Source organism: Neolamprologus multifasciatus, chromosome 3, assembly GCF_963576455.1.
Source record: "Neolamprologus multifasciatus chromosome 3, fNeoMul1.2, whole genome shotgun sequence".
Lineage (NCBI taxonomy): Eukaryota > Metazoa > Chordata > Actinopteri > Cichliformes > Cichlidae > Neolamprologus > Neolamprologus multifasciatus.
The window spans coordinates 42,231,417-42,252,672 of NC_140441.1; the positions used below are offsets into that span (position 1 = coordinate 42,231,417).

General features: G+C 39.2%; 2 protein-coding genes across 10 annotated transcripts in view; both read left to right on the top strand.

The window, feature by feature from the left end:
* dock11 (dedicator of cytokinesis 11) overlaps positions 1 to 8,727 on the top strand; it is an 83,227-nt gene extending 74,500 nt beyond the window's left edge. For 3 of the 8 annotated variants that reach the window (XM_085146052.1, XM_085146064.1, XM_085146070.1), the window contains one exon: positions 66 to 8,727. In XM_085146052.1, coding sequence (XP_085002178.1) covers positions 66 to 438 — 373 coding nt within the window. In that variant the 3' untranslated portion in view covers positions 439 to 8,727. The remainder of the gene's footprint in view (positions 1 to 65) is intronic. The other 5 variants (XM_085146076.1, XM_085146078.1, XM_085146084.1 and 2 more) reach the window with 4 other exon arrangements.
* A 335-nt stretch (positions 8,728 to 9,062) lies between these two features.
* LOC146523294 (interleukin-13 receptor subunit alpha-1-like) lies at positions 9,063 to 20,638 on the top strand. 2 transcript variants are annotated; one of them, XM_085146090.1, is made up of 10 exons: positions 9,063 to 10,419; positions 12,195 to 12,349; positions 13,299 to 13,455; positions 13,554 to 13,653; positions 15,079 to 15,230; positions 15,337 to 15,470; positions 15,672 to 15,804; positions 16,629 to 16,728; positions 19,779 to 19,863; positions 19,948 to 20,638. In XM_085146090.1, exons 1-10 carry the CDS (start codon positions 10,353 to 10,355, stop codon positions 20,038 to 20,040), a joined length of 1,176 nt encoding a protein of 391 aa, XP_085002216.1. In that variant the 5' UTR covers positions 9,063 to 10,352; the 3' UTR covers positions 20,041 to 20,638. The 2 variants fall into 2 exon arrangements, with proteins under 2 accessions (XP_085002216.1, XP_085002225.1); XM_085146099.1 differs by having other exon boundaries at positions 9,064 to 10,419; positions 13,302 to 13,455.
* Positions 20,639 to 21,256: the final 618 nt, after the last annotated feature.

Genomic DNA, 21,256 nt, shown 5'->3' on the forward strand with positions numbered 1-21,256 from the left:
AAGGGGCTTATTGGCTAACCCTCACTTTAACTTGTTGACATAATGTCTTTCGCTTCTGATTCCAGACGTTTTGTCGAGGCTTGCAGCATGGCGCTGGACATAAACGAGCGTCTGATCAAAGAGGACCAGTTTGAGTATCACGAGGGCCTGAAAACCAATTTCAAAGAAATGGTAAAAGAGCTGTCGGACATCATCCACGAGCAGGTAATTTTATTTCCCCGAGCGCAACTCATACGTCACTTGTCTGTTAGGAGTGGGAAAATCCCACAGTGCATTAATTTAACCTTTATATTTTGTTCCCCTTTGAAGAGGTGTGTGGCAGAGAGGTTCCTGCAAGGCAAATCAAAATGTAGTTCACTAAAAATTTATTTTTCCGCTTGCGGTGCACACAGGTGCAATCAAAATGACCACACTCATAAAAAAAAGTACCAAATTTAAATTTGGGTGCAATCCCCTTTTAAGGTCATTAAATGGTTCAGAAATGCACCACTTCCAGCTCTATTGCCACGTCTGGATCCTGCCCTGATAGTCCTGTTCTGACCGCCTACAGAAGCACTTTGTTGACACGCTCTGGTCTACCGTTTTTAAACCGACTTAAAACCACTATCTTGAAACTTGAATATCACTTTTGGGAAGCAGAACAGATTCCCATTTGGTAAGTGAGATCTGGTGGTGAGCCACAACTCACTATCATATCCAGATACAACGTGTGCACAATGGCATTTATGAAAATGTCAGGCCTTTGTACTAAATGTTCTCCCTGCGATGCATCAGGGCACCGCACCAACATTTGATGTTGATTTTCAAACTCATGGTAAACAGCCCCATGATGACATAGGCAGCAAAGGCACTCATGAGCCTTTTGAACCTTCCCATTAAATAATGGAGATCGGAAAGACATACAGATCATGTCTGTATCAGGTCAGTCGGTCCATGACCAATTCTGGACATCTATACGACGTCCAAACAAGGTCTGAAAATTGGACATCCTACCGTGACCCAACTTGGACGTCAATTTGACGTTCAACATTTGAACGTTGGACTTTTTTGGGACATCATGTCTGTGACAGGGTTAGGAAATTTACATGATTGATAAATGTAAAATCTCTTTATTTACATTTACAACATGATATGTATAAACACGGATTATTTATAAACAAACACAATTTATTATGCGTTAGCCTATTGATTTATTCAGCACGTGTGGGTTGGGTTTTTTGTTATTGTGGTTTTTAATTTTCCTGCTTTAACTGGTTTATTTGTTTTAATTAATCAACTTACTTGTTTGTAACCAGTTTAAAACTGGGATTCATTATTTTTTTAATATTAAAAACTTTGAAATATATGTTAAAAATATAAAATAATAATGGTTAAAGTATTTAGAACAATGTTGGAATTCATTTCAATAGGAGTACGATGTGTTTAACAAGTTCAAAAGTGCATTTGCATTATATATAGTTTGTTTTTATTTTAGTGAGGTTGGTATCCTGTCTTATTGTAAAGAGTCTTGTCAGAGGAAGTGAGTGTGTGATCGGAAGTAGGACTGGGAGGAGTTGTGATGGAAAGTCCGAGAAGTTTGTGCAAGTGTGTTTGTATGAACTGGACTGTCTGCTCCACAGTCTTTGTCAATGTGCACGTTTTGCAAACTGTCTGTGAGAAGCTCAGGACATTTCTGCTCCCCAGAGCAGCTGCTCACTGTTGTTTAGTTTAAGAGCCTGCGCCATCATGGATAAACATGCCCATCTGGAAACATGGGAATACAGAGCCTATCCATGTGGAAGCATTACGAAAACGATATCTAAAATGAGTCTAAGTTTGACATTGAAAAGGCGTCCACAAAGACCACGTTTGGACTATAAATACCCCGAACACGGAGGTCGTATGGACATCAACACTAGAAGTATAATAGACGCCTGCCGTTATAAAACAACCCCTTCAGTAGAGCAAAATTGTATGTCCAAAAATGACTTTGTGCAGTGGGTTGTTTCTGGGTCGTTGCTGGACAGCTGTCAGGTGCAGGATGAAACCACGCAGCTGTAAAAGGTCAGAACAGGACTTCCAGGGACTGATCCCAACACTTCAGAAAGAGTCTGTCTTAGAGTCTAAACCTTTATATGCTGGACTCACACTGAAAGATTCATGTGTAAAAGTCACTTCCTGTTGCAATGCCTGTGTGCTGGAATTTGCACCGGTGTGGAGAGTGGATATCTGAAAAGCTGGGCAAATGTCCACATCGGCCAACGAGCTGCCTGTTTTTAGGCTGATATTCAGAGTTACCCTAGTCAGGGTCAACAATGAAAAACTGTGCTTCATGCTCGATATAAACGGGAATGCTGGTGCGCTTATCATTCAACGTGAGCCATGCTAGTTAAGTTTCACGAACACGGGCCTGATTTCGTGAAAGCGTATGTTAGGATTATTTAACCCTTTCGGTTACATAACTCACAGAGCGGTTTTCAGAAGCAGACTTTTGATTCCTCATTTTCACCACTGGGCACAACCAAACTGGAAGTGAGATGTGATGAGAGACAGTGGGAAGAAACAGTTCCTAGAAAAAAATTATTCCCAGCGTTACAGAACACTGCTTGTGTCCTTTGCCTTCTAGTTGCACGGTCTTCAAAATCCTTGACAGTAGAATTCATTTGGCTTAAAAAACCAAATGAGTCGGCTCTTGTGAAACACGTCTGTGTTGCAACTGTAACAGCGATAAATGAGTTTTTATGCATGAAAAAACTGGTCGGTGTTGCTCATCGCATTTGTGCATTAGTTTGACGTTTCTTCCCGTAAACGATAAGTCATGATGTATTGCTGCACAGCTGCCACACTTCCCGTTGGTATTGTTAGGCCACATTTTCATTTGTTTTTGTGCCTGCCGACTTTTGATGTAACCAAACTAACTGGTCTGACTTTTTCTCTCCATTATGCTGGCCTTAAGCTTTAAGGAAAAACCCAAGGTAATGTGCGACTGTGTGTGATTTTGTTTTTTTTTAAGTATGTGTTTGATTACCACTATTGATGACTGTGCACTTTTGTGGTTAATTTCTTCCAGACACCTTATGGTTAAATCTAAAAGTAATCTAAATACATTTATCTGGATCCCCAAAAACATTCCAGCAGCAATCGATACTTGGGTGGTTAATAGTCAGGTCCTAATTAGAAATAAAACGGGATCCGACAAATGCTTGTTTGATGTCAAATAAAATGCATTTAGCTGGAAAGATCTTTATGATGCATTCAGAGGTTAAAAGTGGTTTGGCAGACGAGACACATTTTGCACACAGTTACTTCCTCCTTTGACAAACTTGTCAGATCACACTGGGACACACTGTCGTCACTAGCGCTACTGATGGCGCTGAAAACAATGCAAATGAGAGACGCCTTTAATCAAATCCTGTTTACAGTCACACTGGTGTCCTGGTTAAGGTTTGACTATTTGCGTGTCCGCGTATGTAAAAACAGAATCCCAATAAAAAAAAGGATCTACTGCCATCTGAATTATTCCCAAGCAAACTAGACTACAGGCAAACATACCATCCACTTAGCTGCCATCTGTCACCTCTGTGTCTTATGTCACATGGGTGTGTTTTTAGTGGGAAGGCTTCTCTCCTCGTTAGAATAAAACAAATATAGTTTTGCAGTGAATGGTCAAAGTTTTGATCCTGTTGATTTGAGGCGAGGTGCTGTTGTTGCGGGGTCATCGACAGCTGGGGAATACCCGAAGGATGCTGTGCAGCCTCACTGCTCGCTGAATCATCTGTGGAATGAAGAAAAATTTGCTTTTGTTTGCTTTACTGTTGCACCTTTTTTGTAAATATTCCTAGACACAGCTTGTTGACCCATATGGAAAAGATGTATATATATCTTATAAAGTTTGTATCTGTCTTGTGCGAAACTTGTATGAAAAGCATACTAGAGTGAAAACAGATGTAAGATCCCTTGACTTGTATGTATGTTTTGGATACTTCCTAAAACAATATATGAAAGTAATGAGAAAGTGGCCACTTTCATGAGTGAATCATATAAGCCTTAGGTGATTCGCTATATGAAGTAGGCCACATCTTATGCAAGTATTTTATACGTTTTTTCTATTTCTTTTCCATATGGGGAGGTCCGCTAACTGTGGAGGCTCAAGTAGATCATAGTAATGCCAAGCTGTCGACGACCTTCCTCTGATTTATGAAAGCTCTGACACTGCCTGGATGAATATCTGCTAGCTAAAGTAATTTTCATGTTGTTGCATTTTATCTTTCATAAAATAAATAAAGTGACATGCATTTTTAGTCGATAAGACATTATTCTTCATAACCTTTTTCACTAAGAGTGAAGATTTTAGTCACATCACCTTTTCCAGTGTTTAGTTTTCACTGGAATGACGGATGACCGGATGTTTTTGACTTATTACAGGGCCTCTTAATTAAAATTATTCTATTATTTTTATATGAATATTTTTTATATTATAAATATATATGTCACCGTATATCAAATCTTTCAAAGAGAACCTATTGTGCTCATTTACATTCTTGGATTCTATTAAAGCAGCTTTACCTAAAATCACAATTCAAGTGTGGGCAAGCACTTGGCGACAGTGGGAAGGAAAAAACCTCAATTTAACAGGAACAAACCTCCAGCAGAACCAGGCTCAGGGAGGGGCGGAGCCATCTGCTGTTTTTGGACAGGATTAAGACACAAGACAAAATAACCCTTAAGCCATAATGATCCACTTGGGAAAAACACCATTGGGCATCTTTCTTGGCCTTCAGATAATAACTCTGATTGTAAAAGTAGCGAACGGGACAGGGCAAAAAAAAAATCCTTATTTTTCTCATGCGCCTTGGTGAAGCTCTCTCACTTTAAACCTACTTTCTTCTTATTGCAAGACTCTCTCGAACATAAAGTTTCAACAGCAGGTGGGTGTGGCTTCTGTGAGCACGACCGCAGTTGTGTCCTTGAGAAGATCCGTTCTCACTGACATCATACGGAGCCAAGATTTAAAAGCAAAACAAAAAACAGTCTGAAATGGAGCATTTTAAAAGGTCTTGCACAGACACTGACTTCATTAATTGCAATTTCGGATTATTATGAACATGCATGACTGTAACAGTGTGCACAGTGTTGATGTCCTGACAGTGGCTAGTAACTTTTCCTACTCTGCTGCAGAGGAACTCTTTAGTTTTAGGGTTTTGTTGCAGCACTAACCAAACACAATGAACAACAGAGTTAGAAATTGTGACCGTCGTTGTCCTCGTTTCATGCTATTTGTTTAGAATTAATTTTATATATATTTTACGTGCTTCATTTTAAAAGAAAACAATGTCTTTGCTGTGGTTTTAAGTTAAGCTTGATTTACAGTAGCGCAGCAGCATAGACCCTGAGCTCTTGAACACCGTGAATGGTTCCATCCACCCTGTTATTTTCCTTGTATCATTAAAGACTGCAGGTGTCAAACCCCAGCTGAAAAAAGAGATTATTATTATGCTAAAAATATTCAGAAAGTATTTTTAAATCAAATTAGTAATTTCTTGATGATTATTAATTGTTGTCCTGATGTCTTTCAATCAGGCTTTCATCAGTTTCACAGAAACTGCTTTTATATGGATTCAGGCAGACTAACTACCCTGGTACTGTTAGAGCTTAGTGCAGCATTTGACACTGTGCATCATAACATACTATTAGATTATAACATTCAGTTGGTCCCACAGGAACAGTCCTTAAATGATTTAGTTCATACCTTGAAGGTATAATTATTATTTATTTATATAGATTGTTTTGTCTTTATTAATACTTCTCAGTTGCAGAAAATACTGCGTGGAGTTCCACAAGGGTCCGTTCTTGAGCCACTTTTGTTTAATCTGTAAATGCTTCCTCTGTGTGACATCATTTAGGAATACAAGTCAGCCTATCGTTGCTATGCAGATGATACTCAGATTTATTTGGCTATCTATGTTTGTGCCTTGAAAAAGTGAAAACAAAACAGAGATTATCCTATTTGGACACAAGGATACACGATTGCAACTTGTGGAAAAAAAATCGTGGAAGAGAACCTTAGATTCACTGAGCGTATTGGGGCTGTAACTAAATCAGCTTTTTGGCATCTCACAAAAGTAGCTAAACTGAGAGATTATGTCCTTAGCAAGATCTACAGAAGCTCATTCATGCCTTTATTTCTTATATAGTTGACTTTATTGGCCTGGCTAAAAAGACTACTAGACATTTACAGTTAGCCTAGAATTTTAACAAAATCCAGGAACAGAGTGGATATCACTCCAATTCTCAGCTCCCTGCATTGCTTCCAGTAAAATACAGAATTCAATTTAAAGTTTTTTATTTTAAATAAAAAATAAAAATTAATTTTTACTGGTTGTTAAATGTATGCCTAAGTTGTCTAAGATACAGATGTGGTAGGTTTCTCCAAGATCTGGTCACCTAACAGAGCTTAAACTAAATGGGGTGATTTAGCCAGTGTGATGCCCAAAGCTGGAACCAGCTGCCCACTGAGGTCAGGTCTTCTCCAACTGTATCCATTGAAATAAAAAGAAGCTAAACCAGCTCTATTCACTATTGTTTTCAACTAACCGAGTAGCTGTTCCATCATTGTTACCGTTGTCGTTTTTATTTATATTATTTCTGTCTTCTTTTTTTAAAAAATCCTGTTATTTTTGTTTTTCATTTTTCTTGTAAAGCACCTTGAATGACTGTAGTGTTTGGTTCCATATAAATGAAATGCCTTGCCTTGCCTTGCCTTGCATGACCTTCTCAGAAAACTATCTGCACTTTGTGGCAACACAGTACACAAAAACTGTGTTTCTGCTGCTTGGAATTAATATGCTTCATAAACACAGTTTATTGATCAACCATAGAATAATGCATCCGTTAAACACAATGTTTTATCCAGTAAATGTATCTAGCTTGCTCACAGTGCCATTAAGCCATTATTCTGCCAGTGCAGACTTACGCCATTTTCACATCTCTCACACTCTGTGCTTTGACTCAGTACATTCTGAAATGTTCCCCACTGTTGAAGATTATGGCCAAAATTCTGATCTTAGTCTCTGGTGAGGGCAGGGCGATGCAGGTGCACCATCACCCACTGTGGTGTATGCCACTGTGCAGTACTATAAAGTCCAGCTTTAGTGTGCACTCAGCTTGCATGTGAAGAACACGAACTCACAGTACTCAAAGTGTGTGTCTGACACTGATTGTGCTTCTGTTTTGCTTCGACCCCAGATATACCCGGAGGATATGATGCGATCGCTACTACAGAACTCCCTCCATGTGTTCCGTGCCATCAGCGGGACGTCCACTGACCTCGGTTGACCTCCTGCACACCACCCTCCGTCTCTTGCGGCCACCCACACTTCTGTATATCCTTGCACTTGTCCCTTGAGGACCTGGATTGGTTTATAACAGGGAATTTGTCAGTGCAAATCTGCCCAGCTATGCATGCCAAAACATTCCCCCTGGTGAAGATGCCATTTGGCTATCAACGGCATCTTTGCTGGATGTGCAGTGGACGGTGGGAGTAACAGCTTGCGGCACAGCACTCAGATTTAGTCCTCAAACCACAGCAGCAGTAATTCTGAGAATGTATTACAGCAACACCATTTACGTGTCTGCATGTCAGGTTTAGGTGTTACGCTCAGCTGCATTGCACTTTTTTCCCCCCCCACCTTTACAGCAAACTGCCAGACTGACTGCTGGTTAAACAGTTTTTCTATTTGCAATGCCGCCCTTTAGATCTATGCAGGACACCACGCTCCGTCCCAACTTTTACAACTTGAGTCACCTTTTTAAAGACAGTAGCACCTTTAGATTGCGTCTCAGTGTTTGCTGCGAGAGTTTTCGTGCTACCATACCGGCTCAACTAGTTCAACTCTTTTATAAAAGGCACTCTAACCGAAAGCATTGCGAGACTCTGTCTGGCAAAGGGTCGATGTTTATGTGCTAGCAGCGCATTCCTGACGACTGAGGAGAAGGTGACAACTAAAGAGCAGCAGCTTATAGAGCGTCAGGGCAAAGTTACTACCATGTTTATTCAATGGCAGGCCTCTTGTGACTGCTCCAAAGTCACAGTGAAGACAAGACAGAGCTCAGGGTTGGAATAAATCTGACAGGAGTGGCTTGTGTAGTTTAAAAGTTGTCAAGTGCATTGTTAAGACAAAACAAAATCCCTTTGGAGTAACAGTGTTCTGGACTGTGCGTGCGTGAATGCATAATATAGATTGCTAATTCTATTACAGCTTGAAAACAATCATTGAAATATTATTATTTTTGAACATTTGAAATGAGAAATTGACAAAGCGATGACAGCGTTGTGATGAGATTTACTTCAGTGCATTGAGTTATTAAAGACCTGATTTTGGATCCAGTGCCTTTGTGCTCTGTCTTCTGAAAAGACTCCTTTATCTTGAGTAATAAGAAGCCTCACATGCTGGTTATTCACAGTATTTCACAAGTGCTACACTGAAATTAGCAGACAGATAAATAATATTTAAGCAGATGTACATAATTTGTCAACATGCTGTAAAATGAACTGTGTATCCATGTATGTTTATATGTACTGTATGTATGGTGTATTATATAGCCACTTTTTTGGACTCTTGTTGGTCCAGAATCCGTCCTAGCAGAGATTTCTGTTTGTCGTTTTTATTGCATTGTTTACTGAGGTGAAGCTGCTTGTCAAACTTCCTTTGTAAAATCCCTTTTTCAATAAAACCTGTGGGGGGAAAAGACTCATTGCATTTGCCTAAAATGATGTTTGAACTTAAAGACAGTAGTTGAAAAAATCTCTGTAGGGCTTTTTTAGTATCTCTCATACATTCTTTCTCCGCAGATGTGGCTGAGGACGCCACACTGGCCTTTTAAAGCCAACATAAACAATCTCCCAAAACATTTTCATTTCCATCACAGCTGGGAAAGCACAGGAGGAGTGTATACAGGCTGTGTCCAGTGTAGGTACAAGCAAAACCCAATTATCTGGATATTATTTAAAAGGCTTTTAAAAAAATAATTGTCAGTAACTGAATCAAATGATGAAATTAGAAATTTGCTTTTTGCTCATTTAATGTCAGCAACATTTTTTAAGAGAAAACATATTTTACCATGACAGTACCAAACTACATTCCTCATATATACCAGCCTCGCTTCATAAGTTAAAAAAACAAAAGTTGTTAGGTGTGACACTGCCTGCCAGCAAGCTTCCTTGTTCAAAACACTTGAGCCATCATGAAATGAGGCCTGGATCAAATCCTACATGAGACAATCATGATAAAACTTTCCAAATCCATGAAGACGTAGATGATGAAATTATTCACAAATCACTGCACGTACAGCGCCCCGAAGTTTTAAACAAACAAAAAGAATGTATGGCTTTAGTCTGCACACTCGATTCTGCTTGTCCTAAAGAGAAACAGGGTTTATGGCCGGATTATACTATCACATGTCTCACACCACACATGAAGTGTCGCAGCTCGCTCGGAGGTTTTGGTTTTTCAGGCTTCATGCGCTCTTTGGAAACCCTCGCTGGGGTTTGCTTGTTCCCCTTTCAACCACCGGCTGCTTTCTGCATGTTGAAACAGGCGAAATCCACCAAAAAGTTTTCAGCAAAGTGTTTTCTTTACAACCGCAATGCATACTGTAGCATTAAGTTAGTCTAATATCACCCACGGAGGCTTTGAGCTTGACCCATAACCGAATAAATCTGAAGTCTAACACAACTATCTATGTTTTTCTTGGCCTTTGCTGCACCCGTGTTATCAGTTTGGCCCACTCTATATTGTTGGTTGCAGAATAAAGCCATTACCACATAGATAATAAGCTTAATGATTCACAGACTCATTTAGGGCCTGACGACTTCCTGGAGGAATGGATGGACACTTGCGGTTTGATATATCGCACTTAAGATCACACGCATGCGTAATGTTGCCCCCATTAAGAGAGCGACGGGAGCAGCTTCCTTTATTCCCCAAAACGATTTGTTGTATGGACGCTGGATTCCTGTTTCCAACAGCGTTTGGTAACCGAGGCTGCTTACTCATTTTCACTCCGTGAAATGTCGTAGCTTCGTTGTCATTACAGTTTCCTCCCACTCGAAACAACTCCGCCCCGACCTTCCCGGTAAGGTTCAGTAGGCACGGAGACAGTTAAGGTGTAGCTGGAGTTTTGGCTTCGTTTCCCGGTTTCCATTCACTTTTTAGAAAAAAACATTTTTTTCTTTTAACCTAGACGGTCTGTCGCCGGTATTTTTTCCCTTTACATAGATATATATACATTTATTTTCTACTTGGATTCCTAGAGGGAATCAAACAAGCTCCTGAAACGCTTCCAGGAATAAAGTCCGGACGCTTGGAGGCAACATGACTGTCGCTCAGCGGTTTTTCATCTTTCTCTGCGCCACCACCATGACTTTCAACTGTAAAGCAGGTAAAACACTCATTAGTTTTATCCCAGTTTTAACAATAGTCTACATCTAAAAATTGTTCGGTTAAAGGGGAACCTGTCAGTGAGCGTACCCAGCCCGTCAAACCAGACTTTAATTAGCATGTTTTAGACGCGCGCGCGTTATTCGTTAACCGAGCGTCTCGAGCTCTCTAACAACTTGCTATTTATTAGCCAATTAAATTAAAGCACTTTTGTGGTTGTAGTTTGCGTGTTTTTGCCCTTGTAAAAAATAATAAATTAACGCATAAGTCAGGTAATATTTTAATTTTAAATGTAAGTGCGTATTTTTTATTTTTATTTATTTATAGTTATTTCTGTCTCCGCTTTCCTCTCACCTTATCCGGGAATCCCACCCTGAGGTTTCTTCCTCTTCAAGGAGCTTTTCCTTTCCGCTGCACTAATAGCACTTGGTGAAGTGTTACTTTAAGGGTCTTGACCCTATTACATTAAGTGGTATTATTACTATTATTATTATTGTTATTATTATTGGCATATAATGAATTATTGCTATGAATAAACGAATTGGAAAGCACATTAAACTTGACCTCGGTGGTTTTGCGTTGTTAATTCTAATTCCCAGTAACAAAATGTGTGTGTTAGGGTAGTTATCTCCAAGGATCTGGCTAATTCAGAGAGCTCTTTGGAACACATTCGCTGATGTCTTTCTGTTTGAGTATAAATTCAGAGTATATTTCTTATTCGATTTTACCAAGTGCACCTTAACGGTTAGTTTGCGCTTAAAGAGGCTGTCTTTCACTGTACAGGTGCGCAGCGCAACCAGCGACCAAGTTGCGGGGGAACCTGCCCAAGTGAAAGTGTAACAATGACAGAGGCAAAATTTAAAAGGATGTCTCATAGGATTTCAATTAAATCATCTCCTCCATTATTTTTGATTCCAGGACATCTGTCTAAGATATGATATCCCCCATTATGTTGTGTCACTTTGCATAAAAAGCCTGTGCACATATACTGTAATCCGAAGAAAACGTCAGCGTCACATTTTCAACGCCGAGCGGCTGCACTTTATTGTATGATTGTAAGATAAATCTAAAGATGCATTCATTATTATGACAAATTAATTTAAAATGACGCTTTCATATTTATAATCATGTGTTTAAAAAAATGGTAGGAATCACTGCTGTCCTTTTCCATGCCCAGTGTGGATATCAGCGCATTTTACTACACCCTAACACTCCATGTGTGGGTGGTGCCAAAGACATTTTGCATATGATTCAAGAGCATTTCCAACCAATCTAATAGTAAAAACAGAGGTGGAGGGGGAATGTGAGGAATGTTCTCCAGTTCATGTACAGACAGGTGATTTTCATGCTGGATATTTCCCTGATTTGGCACAATTAAATGATTTCATTTTTCCTAGGTATTCCTAGGTGCAATGACATTTTCCGTGAGTTTGCTGGTAATAAATCTGATCATCTGTTTTTGGAGATGACTTTGCCAAATTACTGCCAATCAACTACCATTATTGTATAACAGAAGCACAAAAAATGATATATATAATGATGTATAATGATGACAACAGTTACAGCTTTACAATCTTCAGCTTCAGTCCGAGGTATTACAAAACACAGCAGTGTTTTGTAATAATCAAGGAACTGATTGCAGACAGCAGCGAGTGTTGTGAAAGAGTTCGTGTGAAATGTCATTTCTGGCTTCGGTGGTAGCCTACTGTGATCGTTTCTGAACAGCATTGATCATTTATGCAAAGCTGGGAGTAACGGCTCTTCTTATACCTGCAGATTATCAACTTCCCGAACCAACAGATGTGACATATAGGTGGGATGACCAATTTCAAGTGAATGTGTCCTGGTCCTGGAAGAAGCCAGACAATCACCCGAAAAACTGTACAGTCAAATATGAAGTAATCAGATATGGACTACCGCAGTCAGATGAGGTAATATGGAACTGAAAGCCAGCAGTGAGACAGGCTGACATTAGATTGGTGAAACAAAGTTTTAACCTAAAGAGAAACAAATAAATTTTAAAAATAAAGTTAATTTTACTCAGTTATAATATGGGCTTTGAAATAAAGGTAGTGAGTTGGATTATGGGAAGCTCAGGATTTAGTACCTCAGTCTGGTCAGTGTGTTTCTCAACAGTTTTGAGCGCCACTTTAATGGTAGCATTTTGTGAAACGGCCGTGTGCATTTTTTTATTCCCTCATTCATTTACACTCGGCTCTTAAAAACGGTCATTACCAAAATCCTGGACAAAGGATGCTGAACATGGTGCTCCCAGACAGGAGGAAAAGAGGAGGACCTCAGAGCAGGTCCGTTGAGGAGATGCAGAGAGTTGGTTAGAAAGAGGAGGGTGCTAGAAATAGGGTGAGATCCAGGTGCATGATCTGGTGTGGTAGACTCTAATGGAAGCAGCCAAAGAAAAGAAGATCTACAAATGTATTTGGTATTAGTTCTTATTAATAACAGTTTTTTCCATATGTAATGACAGTTTTCAAATCTATAAAGAATATCCACTTGACCTATCTGCCATTTTTTCATATACCATAGACCTACTATCATCAAACGTATGGCAAATTAGTCCAAACATGTTTATTGACAATATGAAAACAAACAAAATATTAATCAAATTATAGTTTTTCACAATGGTGAATTTATTGACCTGATAAGTTACAATAAATAAATAAATAAAACATAATTTATATTGAACAATACAGCGCTGTAAATAACCCTAAAGTTAAGTTAAAAACAAAAAAACGGCATTTATCTAAAAATATGTTTTCTATTTATGAAAATAAAGTGCCCTTAAAGTGGATATCAGACAGTGTGCTGGAGAACTAAGAATTATTTAAATTTCACTAAATATATATATATATTTTTTCCCAGCAGAATTTCCTAAGCCTAGTTAATAATTTCACAGTGAAGTACTTCACAGAAGATAAGCACTCTGATCACTGGAATATCAGCATTCAAGCTCTAGATCCTGTGTGTAGGAAGAAAAGCAGACCTGTGACCAAAACCATTAAAACTTCAAAGCGCCGCAGTAAGTACCAGAAAGCTGAAATGCTGATATATAATAACTTAAGTTTTTTTTTAATATATATCTATGTGTGTGACTTAATTCTTTTTTTGTACTTACAGCTGAATTGGTGACGGACTTCAGATGTTCACTTGAGTCTGAGAGAACAAAGTGTTTCTGGAAACCAGTCAATGAGTCAGTCAAGCTGAACATCAGCTACAGGTGAGCATAAAAGCTGCAAACAACAAAAGAAATGTAACGCAGTTTCTGTGCGGAGTGAAATTGTATCTAATTTGGGGTGGCTGTAGCTCAGGTGGCAGATCAGGTCAGCCACTAATCAGAAGGTTGGTGATTCGATCCCAGGCTGCCTCCTGGCTGCATGCCAAATATCCTTGGCAAGATACTAACCCATGTTTGCCTACTGGTGGCCCGGTGGCGTCAGTGGCTGTATCCCAATTCAGGGTCTGCACCCTTAAAGTACGCAGTCTCAACGATCCTCAAGGGCCGCGTAATTAAAGACCGCTAAGGCCGGAAGTGCGAGTCTTGTGAAATGGGACGGTCTAGCCTCCGTTGCGCTGCCCAGGTTGCCTAGAAACCATGATACTAACAGCTAGAAACGTTTCATACAGCTTTGTTTGACAGAAATGAAGGAGAAAATCTTTTGTTCATTTGTTTGTTTGTTTCTACATGAGCTTTGATCATTCTCTGTAAGATTAAGGTCAGCTATTGAACGGCGTATATTTTAAAGTAAAGGCTGTAAAACCAAGTTAGTACAAACGTCACTAATGTCACATAACTTTGCCGACATGTGGCCAACAGTAATGTTTTAATGTTCTTCGTTAGTAAAGATTTGCACATAAATAAGTGACATAATATTCAGTACTTTTAAAAGTTTACTCTTCGGGCGCCCCTCATCGTTTTTTTTTGGGCAACATTATCCTCACCCACCGCCGCGCTATGCATTCTGGGATATGTTGGGCCACGAAGTCTACACCGCCACGTCCTTAAAATTCAGGGAAATTAAGGACGCATTTGAGGGCCGCATTTCGAGCAGCCTTCGAATTGGGACAGCCTTCGTCGCGTCGCTGTGACGTAATCGGCCTTAAAATGCGGCCTTTAAGGCTGCAGACCCTGAATTGGGATACAGCCAGAGTCCGGCAGCCTCGCCTCTGTCAGTGCGCCCCAGGGCAGCTGTGGCTACAATGTAGCTTGCCATCACCAGTGTGTGAATGGGTGAATGACTGAATGTAGTGTAAAGCGCTTTGGGGTCCTTAGGGACTGAGTAAAGCACTATACAAATGCAGGCCATTTACCATTTTAAAGAAAAAATATAGGATTAGTGCCGTGAATCAGCACATCATTAGTCGGGGGTTCTGTGAAAATGAACTACTGCAATACATTTCTGTAGCAGTACTCTGTGTATGGATGTTACAGAGTGACAAATATTGGACAGCAGTATTTTGTTAAAACCTGCTTGTGGCTTCATCAGAGTCTTGTGCCGATTTGAATTATTTAACATTCCACCTGAATATTAATCTGGGAACTTTGAAGGAATTACATGAGCCATAATCTGAGTCACTGGCTGAAGTGAAAAAGCTTTTTATGTTTTTCCACTTCTCTTGTTTACTCCTCATTCTGTCATTACAGGACTTCAGAGGAACATGATAAAATCAGAGCATGTGATAGGTCCACCAGCCATGAAAAGGATGTTTGTTATCTAAACGTGAATAATCTTAAAGTTGACATCTATGTGCTCGTGGAGACTGAAACTGGACGCAACACCCTCAAACCTAAATTTGGTTGGTGTTATTTTTAATTTTTTATTGTTAATGTCATTCCAAACTGTGAAAATGAATATGAAATGTTAACGTTTTTTTTTTAACAAGTGTTTTGTTATCTCCTCAGTGATACCTTTACCAAAGATGAACATCACAGAAGATAAAGGCAATCTCTACCTGACATGGGAACATCGAGGTCCGGCTGTTGGAAAATGTGGATTAAACTATAGTGTCTGCATCACCGAGTGCAATAACGTCAGAGTAAGTTCTCACATTGTGACGTTCTGCTTAAGTGTTTTATGAGACATTGGAATAATCTCATAGCTGAACATTTCTATCAAATATCAGAAAAAACAAATATTTTCACATTTGTCTGTCTTAAATCCAGATGTTATGTCAATGCTACAGTTGTTCCATACTGACAAAGTGCAACATTGGTTTTGTGTGCTTCTTATTTTTCAGACTCTCCACACTAAAGGGCCAAGTCTGAAAATCCCCTATAACAAAAACTGCCAATACAAATTCCAATACAGTGTGCAGACTGATCAATACTGCATCCCTTTGTCCAGTGACCTCAGTGAAGTCATAACTCACGGTAACTGTCTAACCAGTATTACTAATTATTACTACGAGTATATTTAAATAATTATATTTACATTATCATGAGATCCTATGATGTGCACACAGAGTTGTATGTTCGTGTTTTTATCATGTGCTAATCACATCACTGACAGCATATTGATTCACTGATTCAACTTCATCTTTAAATTTTGTGTCAAACTACATGTTGGTGCAGATATTGTAATGCAGGCCAAATCAGCGTGAGGCTGCAATCGAAAATGCACCAATTAGTGTATAAAGTTCTGTGGGTGGGTAAAGTCGGGACATTTTAATAATGACTCATCATCATCAGGAACTTTGTTCTTTTTCATTTACAAGAAAATGACTCCCAGTCACTTGGACAACAAGGAATCAAAGCAACACTGTCGTATCCTAAACAGTATATTTTAAGGTTTCACATTAATCTAACACACAATCTGCCTGTGTCTGATGTTGCAGTGCACCGTGCTACAAAAAAAAGAGTTTTGCAGGTGCTGGCTCACTTATTCGAGCTATGTTGTACAACAGGAACACGGCTAAAAGCAGAAAATTCCAGCATTCATGTGATGGGTGGTTGAGCTATCTGTTAGTTAGTGAAAGCTCTATACAGCCTTGCTTTTTAGCTGTTCTCCATCATGTCTAATGACACATTTCTTCAACTTATTATTGGTAAACTTTGGAGCACTGAATTGGGATCATCAATTAGAAATTAGACACTAGCAAACCACTGTGATACGCAATATTATGTGCAACACAATGTGCAAAAAGGTTGAAAATCTCCTAAAAGCTTTACCAGGAAGTCTCTCTTGTTCACTCCAGGGGAGAATAGGTCTCCAGATGAGATGCTGACTGTGATCGCCATCGTCGTCCCAATTATTCTTTCTGTCTCCGTCATTCTGTCCTGCTACTGCTTCCAGAGGTATGTGCCAGAACGATTTCAAAAGTGAATGTTTGTGTGCAAGTGCAGATTTTGCAAAATCCATGTTTTAAACAATTATTTTGCACAGCATACAGTATTGTTGAGCTGATTTAGTCGGGAATGATTTGCGCAGTAGCCTCATTGCACTCAGAGAGACATTAAAAGATTAATGTCAAAAGAAGCTTCTCCTACTGCGTCTTGTCAAACAATAGTTAACCAAATAAACACTAGTATGGAAGCTACCTGAGGAGGTTTCTTCTTGTAAAACTTTTTTTTCCCTCCTCACTGTCAGTAAATGTTTGCCCCGGGGAGAGGGCTGAGTTTCTCTTTGCTTTTCATGTAGTCTTAAAAAAATATCTCCTGATGGTGTAATTTGATTTTATAAGAAAAGAAGATGATAGAATTGATAGACCATGGCGAGTGGCTACTCTTGAGGACTCTTGAGGACTAGTGTTTAATCAGTAAACAGAATGACGATGCCTCTGAGTGGAAAGGTTGACAAAACTGCCCCACCTGTAGCCGCAGGCAGGTAGGTGTGGCCTGCAGCAAACACGTAGCAAATAGCAGAAGGCTTAGTCATAGGTCCAATAGATTAAAAACCTCTCACCCTCTCCTGCCAGATTGTGCCTTTATACACACAGACACAGCAGAAGTGAAATCACTATAACCTCCCATAGTGCTATGAACTCATGTGACTTAGCAGCTTAGTTTATTTACTCTAAGAAAAGCTTTCACACATTTTTATATCATAACTTTATTGAGTCTGTGGCGTGATCTATGTGCAGGGTAAAATAATAAAGGTTCAGACTAGACCCTGGCCTATACAGGATCTTTAAAACTGATAGTCATGTTTGGTATTTTAAAAATCAGATATTATCTGTTTGTTGTCAAAACATAAATAGATTTCTTTTACATTTATGTCGTCACTTATTTACTCTTTTGTGCTCTACATGACTCTGGATAAGCTGGTTGTTGTGTTTGTGGTGTGTTGCCAAGAGGGAAGAATCAGAGTGCCCTCTGGTGAAGAAACTCTGTAACATCATGGCATGGTTATGGGGTGTTTTTCCCATGTGTCATTTATTGGCCGCTGTTAATGCCGATGCTAATAGATAGGCAAGTAGCTAATATCAGCTGGTTATACTGACCTGCTGATGAAACAACCAGGCTCTAGCTGAGACCTAAAGTGATTCTCTCAGCACCACAGACTGGTGTGTCAGATAGAGCTGCATCGATAAAATAGGTAAAAATATGACCTACTCTGCCATTTTCCAGCTGTGGATTTGTATTCATGGACCTACTCGACTAGCTGTGCATGATCCATAGTTGGAAATAATATTTATCTAATACTGGAGCTTCATATCGTAGCTGTGGGAACATCTGAAGTTACAAAACATACTGCTGTGACAGCCTCTTTCTGCCCTCATCCTGGCTATAGAATTTTAATATTTTATTACTACTATAGTTATCTAACTATTTAGTACTAGCTGGTAATGAGGAGTGAAGGGCTTTTTAAAACTGCTGCTTTAGCAAAAGTAGCAAAAGAATACTTCACATGAAACTGTATTACTGTAAAATTGCACATAAAGTATCAAAAATCAAAGGATTTACTTTGCAGAAATATGTTTCCCATCAGTGCTAAATTAATTAATATTATTGCTGCAGATATTTAAGGTTGGGCTTATTCTAAACACTTTCTTTCATATACATGTTCTGTTTAATCTACACTAATGCCTCATATCCTATCAAATCATAGGTTTTCATCATGATTTTAAAATGTATTTTAATATTCATCTATTCAAAAAGAATCCGAGCTGAAATGAAAGACCTGAGCATGGTCTAACTTTATTTAAGAAAATATCTATGGTGGGATTAAATAATGAATGAAAAATGAAGGTTGTGTATTAGTAAAATAGCTGGGTTAATTGTACGTTAGGTCAACCTGGGGGTTTCTCAGAGATATTGAAAGTGCCGGTAGAACCATCACCTGGTCAGCTTGCTTAACTTTATTAAATTTAAACGTTTCTTACATCACGCATGTTGGCGAAAGTGGTCACTAAGAAAAAAACCTCTTCTCTTACAATGATAAATGAGAGCGCTAACTCTTATTTCCACAACTCTTATTTCTGGTAACTGATCTCAGAGCAGTGAAAGCAGAGCCAGCAACAGCTTAGCTAGCACGCTAATCTCTTGTCAGTCTTCCAGCAAACACCAAAGATTTACCCACAATGCACATGTACAAAAAAACAAGCAACTGCAAGCTGCTGAACACCTACCCGTCCAGATTTCAGTGGCTTCAGTGTTAATTGTGCTTCCAGAGACCATATCCACTGGTGGCCACAAGATGGCAGTGGTGTAAAGGATGGGTCCAAACATGCATGTTTGAGGAGAGAGGGGTCTGCTTTTTACAGTTCACCTGACATGCTCTGCTTGTGTTGTTTGTCCTGACTGAATGCCAGTGAAACATGTAAAAGGTGCAACATGTTTTCATATAAGATTTAAGATATTTAACAATTAGTTAAATACTTAAATAAAAATATCATATTTTTCTTGATAAGAATTAATGACAAAAATAAAGACTATATACTCCTATAGACACTGTCCTGTAAGAAATCCAGATTTATAATAAATGTTGATAAAACAGCAAACATGCAGACACACAGAAATAACACTAGACCTTCAAAGAGTCCCTGTTTTTTACACGAACTCCACCATCTTCCTTTTCTGCTGCTGTTTTCTTGGAGAAGGTGAATTGGTTCACTTCAAGACATAAAAACGACTGCTTTGAATCTCAGTTGGTGTTATCTTACCTGGCTAAAATACTGGAATAAAAACCAAAGAAACCTAGTTCTCACTTTTGGTTCTTGAAATCAATAAAAGAACTTGCAGGTATCTGTACTACTTCCCTGAAAAGTATTTGAATGATGGTTTAAATTTTCCATATGACGTTGTGTAACATGATTTCCCACCACAAGGTACTTCCAAGGTATTTCCAGTGTCAGAGTCACACCTAAACATGATGTGTTGGGGTTTTGTGTGTGTGTGTGTTGCAGGAACAGGGAAATCTTTTGTCCCAGGATACCTGATCCTTCAACAATATTCAAGGAAATGATGATGACTGGAAACAGAGATTCTAAGGTATATACTTGAAAAAAACAAAGTCTAGTCAAATGCTCTTTCTGTCCTCATAAATACTCATTTTTACACTGCTGTGTTTTTCAGCCCATCCCTGGAAATCTGTACACACCGGTGCCAGAACCCACTGAACACATCATCCTTGTATCTGAAAACACGATTCCTGAGGAAGTCTCCTAATCACACATGTTCAGAGGAATGTGCAGATGGACTTGAAGGAACATATACATAGTAACTTAACAGCAGGTTGAAAACATTTAGTTTCACTTGCCTTTTTTCGGTTGAAAGTTTCATACCTGTTGCAGGTCCGACGTGTGCTGTGCGGCACCTCTGCTGCACTGGTGAACACCTGTGTCCGTGTTTGCATAAAAAGGAATTTCACCTGCTAATAAGTAACTCTGTGGCACAGTGCAGATCCACGCTGATTGAGCGTGCTGTGGACAGGATAAAGAAATGCAGTAAATCTTTGGAATTTGCTTCAGAAAAGCTGCCCGACTGTGGACCCAGAAATGTGAGTGGGATTGATATCCTCATGCTGAGGCAGAGGAAATAAGGGGAGGCTTTGCATTCCCGTTGGAAAGAGAAGACCAGAGGAGGCTGATTAATCTGGAAGCAGTTCTAGTGGTAACAAGAGCTGACGTTTCCCTGGATATCTGCTGTAACTCATAAAATGGAAAGAAAAACAAATGTAATCTTGTCACAACATGAACCTTATTTGTACAAATGAAAATTTGACTGCCATCCTGAGTCACCTGTGCAGGAATTAACTAGGAGGCAAGGTTTTGGTAGCAAAAAAGCCCCAAACTGTAGAAAACACGACAGGATGAGAGCACACTGCTGGGCTTTAGTGCTGGGTGACTGCGACAGCCTACGTAGACTTCTCTGTTTTACCATTGTTGGTGCATGTGAAAAGAACTTCCACCTTGTCCGTCTAAATATTCACTTGCATGAACTCTGCTGGCAGACATGTTTTGGATGGCATTTTCTTACTAAAGTTAAGCTGTATAAAAGATCTTTGATGTGGCACTAAGAGTTTTCTGTCTTTGTACAAACCTTTCAAACTTTGTAAAGAGAGAAGTGATGTAAGTACTCCAAGAACTGTAAACATCTGAACATATAATAAAATAATTACAAACTTCGACGTCACACTGTCACAACTCTGTGTAGCGCTATTTTGACTTGGCATTTAACACAACCAAATGGAAATATCACCTTGAGAGGGAAATGCTCTTCCTTGAAAAGGAAGGAAGGTGAATTCCAAAGTAGCTCTAGGGGAAATGGGGGCTTCCAACACAACATTTGAGCTTTAGAGACATTTTGAGAGAGATTAAAAACATGGATTTGTTTGGGGGAGGGAAACGTGTTGATCTGTGTTTTGGATGTGATAACGTGGAAC

Excerpts from the sequence above, each read along its gene's own strand:
- LOC146523294 (XM_085146090.1), top strand. The coding sequence starts at position 10,353 with ATGACTGTCGCTCAGCGGTTTTTCATCTTTCTCTGCGCCACCACCATG. Across the intron at positions 10,420-12,194 it reads GACTTTCAACTGTAAAGCAG|ATTATCAACTTCCCGAACCA; the intron begins GTAAAACACTCA and ends TTATACCTGCAG. Across the intron at positions 15,805-16,628 it reads CAGTGAAGTCATAACTCACG|GGGAGAATAGGTCTCCAGAT; the intron begins GTAACTGTCTAA and ends TGTTCACTCCAG.